Source organism: Bombus vosnesenskii, unplaced genomic scaffold (assembly GCF_011952255.1).
Source record: "Bombus vosnesenskii isolate JDL3184/JDL3185 unplaced genomic scaffold, Bvos_JDL3184-5_v1.1 scf7180000015750, whole genome shotgun sequence".
In the NCBI taxonomy this organism is placed as follows: Eukaryota; Metazoa; Arthropoda; class Insecta; order Hymenoptera; family Apidae; genus Bombus; species Bombus vosnesenskii.
In genome coordinates, this window is record NW_022884132.1 from 8,478 (window position 1) to 14,889 (window position 6,412).

General features: G+C 29.0%; 1 protein-coding gene across 1 annotated transcript; it reads left to right on the forward strand.

Moving 5' to 3' along the window:
• The first annotated feature begins 282 nt into the window (after window positions 1–282).
• LOC117241359 (luciferin 4-monooxygenase-like) lies at window positions 283–1,657 on the forward strand. Its single transcript, XM_033507302.1, has 3 exons — window positions 283–327; window positions 527–734; window positions 1,500–1,657. Exons 1-3 carry the CDS (start codon window positions 283–285, stop codon window positions 1,655–1,657), a joined length of 411 nt encoding a protein of 136 aa, XP_033363193.1.
• Window positions 1,658–6,412: the final 4,755 nt, after the last annotated feature.

Consider the following 6,412-nt stretch of genomic DNA (forward strand, 5'->3'; position numbering starts at 1 on the left):
CACTGAAACACTGCGAATGTTACAACGGTTCATCGTTACAGAATGGCTGAGCTGTGAGAAACAAGAACGATTGCCGCAGAATATAAACGAGACAAAATATAAATTGATATAAAATGCAGTGAAGCAAATCAGTCGCAGGTCATTCGTTTTATCATTTCCTGACGTCCATATTAGAGATTTTATTAAAAGTTAAAAAGCTGAGGTAGACTCGTGATTGTACTGATTTTGAATTAGACACTACAGTCCTTCTAATTTTCGTCAGAAAATAAGCTTTTCTTACGGATGGGATACTTGACACTACCGTTGCAACGAACAATTAACGACCTGGTACGTTTCGTTCTAGATAAGCGACCCGCATATTGCGATTACAGATGGCTGTATTAGCATGTACATTGTCAGAGTAATCAACAGTCTCAATTTAAACAAGATAGATTTTTTTATATAAAAAGAGCAAGAAACGACAATACAAATGATTCATTTTGATTACTATGTTTTATATTGTAATACTTGCATGTTACTATATCAGGTAGATATTCAAACTGGTAAACACTACACATGGAAGGATATTCTCGAAAGAAGCACAATATTATCTGTTGCTTTGAGAAATTATGGAATCAAGGTGGAAGACAGAATCTCCGTTGCAGCCGAAAACCATCCACATTACGTGGTATCGATATGTAGCACGTTATTTATCGGAGCTACATTTGCACCGTTGAATCCAGCATATACAGAAAGTAAGATATTCTCCAAGCAGCTTTTACGAATTATTTTATAATAACAAAGAAATTAATTTAATTAAAAGTACGTGCGTGTTTAATATTATAGAAATTTAACGAAGGCAGAACGTGAAAAGTGGAAAGAAAAATTTGCTCTTCTTTTTTGGAAACTTGCATGTTTCTGATAACTCCACTGATTATGCCATATATAAGTTAATGAAATCGAGCCTCGACTTTATTATTTGCCTCGAGTTTATTATAGAATTTTACAACTACTAGAAACAAAGATCATAAATTAGATACTTTAATTAAAGACTAAATTTATTTACATTACACTTGCAGAATTAACAATAAAAGTCTAGAAACAGTACTTACTCTAACACCAATTTTTATAATGTAGTGTAAACAATAATTGTTAATATTAAATTGTTAAATATTGTGTATATAGATGCGGAAATTAATAATCACTTATATTCTCAATATGCGTTACTCCGTCACCTTTTAGAGATACAAACAATACTAATTTTTAATCGTATACGATTAAATTGTATTTAACTACTCCGAATATCTTCTCAGAGTAAACATTCTACGAAAAATATGTTATTTCAAAGAAAGTTGTTTCAGCCTCTCCTTGCGGAGACGGATATCGGAAAAAGCTTTTGTAAGGCTTTTCGAATATTTCTAGATCTTTTGTAAAACTGTCACCTTGTTACGCGGAGTGGTTAAGTTACGCGATGCAGCATATGCGTTATTTAATCATATCTAATGCAATTTTTTACGTAGGAGAATTTACGCACATGCTGGAAATTTATCAACCACGGGTGTTGTTTGTATCGCGACGCACTGAAAACATTTTGGCGAAAATTGCATCTACTGTAAGCTGGAATATGAAATTAATCGAATTGGATGATAAACCTCTTGATGGAAATATAATAACCTGAGACAAGGTTTTGGAAAAATATCAAACTATCACGGATCTCTATGCGTCTTCACCGGTGCAGATAGATCATAACAGGAAAAGAATGGCAGCTATTTTATGTTCTAGCGGTACAACAGGCCTTCCAAAAGGAGTAATGTTGTCTCATCGAAATTTGTTACTTTTCATCCAAACTCTAAGGTAAATATATTAAATTAATATACACAATGTATCCGGTTGATCTAAGACCACACATATATTTCGAGATTTATTTTTCATTTATGCTAATATTTAAATATATATTATTCGTTTTATATGATTAACAAACCATTCTTTATTCAAATCAAATATATAATATTTTCTCTATTGTTGTGCTTCTTAACTCTTATCATTCTAGTTGAAATTATAAATATTCGATTCAATTGCATTTTGTTCTTAATCGAAGTGCCCCAGAAACAATGGATATTCGACGTGGAGACCGAATACTAGTTTTCTTGCCATTATTCCACGGTTATACGTTCGGAATGATGAATACGGCAATAAGGTGCGGTGCAGCTGTGTACATAATGCGAAATTTCGAGTTAGGAACGTTAATCAGTTCTGTAGAAAAATACAGAATTACGCATACACCATTGGTCCCTCCAGTTTTAGTTGGTCTTGCGAAGCATCCAATGGTGCCAAATTGCGATTTCAGCAGCGTGAGCAACGCTTCCGCCGGATGTAAGTTTTTCGTCCAAACTACCTAACGTAATACGTTATAACGTTATTCTATAAAACGTAATACGTTATAACGTTATAACGTCATACCATAAAACATAATACGTTATTACGTTATTCTATCTAACGTAATACGTCATAAAGTTATGCTATATAACGTAATACGTTATTGCGTTATACTATATAACGTAATACGTTATAACGTTATACCATATAACGTAATACGTTATAACTCAATTCTATGTAATGTCATACGTTATAACGTTATACTGTATAACGTAATACGGTGTAACGTTATACTATATAACGTAATACGTTATAACGTTATACTGTATAACGTGATACGTTATTACGTTATTCTTTATAACGTAATACGTTATAAAGTTATACTGAATAACGTAATAAGTTATAACGTTATACTTTATAACGTAATACGATATTACGTTATTCTATCTAATGTAATACGATATAAAGTTATACTATAAAACGTAATACGTCATAACGTTATAACATATAGCGTTATACTATATAACGCAATACGTTATAACGTTATACCATATAACGTAATACGTTATAACTTAATTCTATGTAATGTCATACGTTATAACGTTATACTGTATAACGTAATACGGTGTAACGTTATACTATATAACGTAATACGTTATAACGTTATACTATATAACGTAATACGTTATTACGTTATTCTTTATAATGCAATACGTTATAAAGTTATGCTGAATAACGTAATAAGTTATAACGTTATTCTGCGGAACGTCATGCGTTATAACGTTACTCTATATAATGTAATACGTTATAACGTTATACTGTATAACGTAATACGTTATTACGTTATTCTATCTAACGTAATACGATATGAAGTTATACTATAAAACGTAATACGTTATAACGTTATACCATATAGCGTTATACTATATAACGTAATACATTATAACGTTATACCATATAACGTAATACGTTACAGCTTAATTCTATGTAATGTCATAAGTTATAACGTTATACTGCATAACGTAATACGGTGTAACGTTATACTATATAACGTAATACGTTAATACGTTGTTCTGTATAACGTAATACATTATAATATTATACTATATGGCGTAATAAGTTATAACGATATACTCTATAACGTAGTACGTTATAATGTTACACTGCCTAACGTAATACGTTATAACATTATACTATATAACGTAATACGTTATTACGATATTCTATCTAACGTAATACGTTATAAAGCTATACTACAAAGCGTAATGCGTTATAACGTTATACCATATTGCGTTATACTATAGAACGTAATACGTTATAACTTTATACCATATAACGTAATACGTTATAACTTAACTCTATGTAATGTCATACGTTATAACGTTATACTGTATTACGTAATACGGTGTAATGTTATACTCTATAATGTAATAATTTATTACGTTATTCTATCTAACGTAATACGTTATAAAGCTATACTATAAAACGTAATACGTTATAACGTTATACCATACAGCGTTATACTATTGAACGTAATACGTCATAACGTTATACTGTATAACGTAATACGTTATTACGTTATTCTATCTAACGTAATACGTTATATAATTAGACTATATATCCTAATACGTTATAACGTTATACCATATTGCGTTATACTATAGAACGTAATACGTTATTACGTTTTTCTATCTAACGTAATACGTTATAAAGCTATACCACAAATCGTAATACGTTATAACGTTATGCCATATTGCGTTATACTATAGAACGTAATACGTTATAACGTTATACCATATAACGTAATACGTTATAACTTAACTCTATGTAATGTCATACGTTATAACGTTATCCTGTATTACGTAATACGGTGTAATGTTATACTCTATAATGTAATACGTTATTACGTTATTCTATCCAACGTAGTACGTTATAAAATTATACTATATAACGTAATACGTTATAACGTTATACTATATAACGTAATACGTTATTACGTTGTTCTGTATAACGTAATACGTTATAAAATTATACTATATAGCGTACTAAGTTATAACGTTATACTATATACCGTAATACGTTATAACTTAATTCTAAGTAATGGCATAAGTTATAACGTTCTACTGTATAACGTAATACGGTGTAACGTTATACTATATAACGTAATACGTTATTACGTTGTTCTGTATAACGTAATACGTTATAAAATTATACTATATAGCGTAAAAAGTTATAACGATATACTCTATAACGTAGTACGTTATAATGTTACACTGCCTAACGTAATACGTTATAACATTATACCATATAACGTAATACGTTATTACGTTATTCTACCTAACGTAATACGATATGAAGTTATACTATAAAACGTAATAAGTTATAACGTTATACCATATAGCGTTATACTATAGAACGTAATACGTTATAGCGTTCTACCATATAACGTAATACGTTATTACGTTATTCTATCTAACGCAATACGTTATAAAATTGTACTATATAACGTAATACGTTATAAAATTATACTACATAGCGTAATAAGTTATAACGTTATACTATATGAACTAATACGTTATTATGTTATTCTACATAACTTAATACGTTAAAAAGTTATACTGTATAACGTAATACGTTATAACATTATTCTGCGGAACGTCATACGTTATAACGTTATACCATATAACGTAATACGTTATAGCCTAATTCTATGTAATGTCATACGTTATAACGTTATACTGTATAACGTAATACGGTATAACGCTATACTATATAACGTAATACGTTATAACGTTATACTATATAACGTAATACGTTATTACGTTATTCCATCTAACGTAATACGTTATAAAGTTATACTATAAAACGTAATACGTTATTACTTTATACCATATGGCGTTATACTATATAACGTAATACGTTATAATGATTTACTACTTAACGTAATACGTTATAAAATTATACCATATAACGTAACACGTTATAACGTTATACTGTATAATTTAATACGGTATAACGTTATTCTATAAAATGCAGTACGTTATAACGTTATACCATATATCGTAATACGTTATAACGTTATTCTGTGGAACTTCATAAGTTATAACGTTACACTATATAATGTAATACGGTATAACGTTATACTATATAACGTAATACGTTATTACGTTATTCTATCTAACGTAGTACGTTATAACTTAATTCTATGTAATGTCATACGTTATAACGTTATACTGTATAACGTAATACGGTGTAACGTTTTACTATATAACGTAATACGTTATAACGTTGTACTATATAACGTTATACGTTATTACGTTATTCCTACTAACGTAATACGTTATAAAATTATACTATATAACGTAATACGTTATAACGTTATACTATATAGCGTAATACGTTATTACGTTATTCTTCATAACGCAATACGCTTTAAAGTTATACTGAATAATGTAATAAGTTATAACGTTATCCTGCGGAACGTCATGCGTTATAACGTTACTCTATATAATGTAATACGGTATAACGTTATACCTATATAACGTAATACGTTATAAAATTGTACTATATAACGTAATACGTTATAAAGTTATACTGTATAACATAATAAGTTGCAACGTTATTCTGCGCAACGTAATACGTTATAACGTAATTATATGTAATGTCATACGTTATAACGTTATACTGTATAACGTAATACGTTATTACGTTATTCTATCTAACGTAATACGATATGAAGTTATACTATAAAACGTAATACGTTATAACGTTATACCATATAGCGTTATACTATATAACGTAATACATTATAACGTTATACCATATAACGTAATACGTTACAGCTTAATTCTATGTAATATCATAAGTTATAACGTTATACTGCATAACGTAATACGGTGTAACGTTATACTATATAACGTAATACGTTATTACGTTTTTCTATATAACGTAATACATTATAAAATTATACTACATAGCGTAATAATTTATAACGTTATACTATATAACGTAATACGTTATTACGTTATTTTATCTATCGTAATACGATATAAAGCTA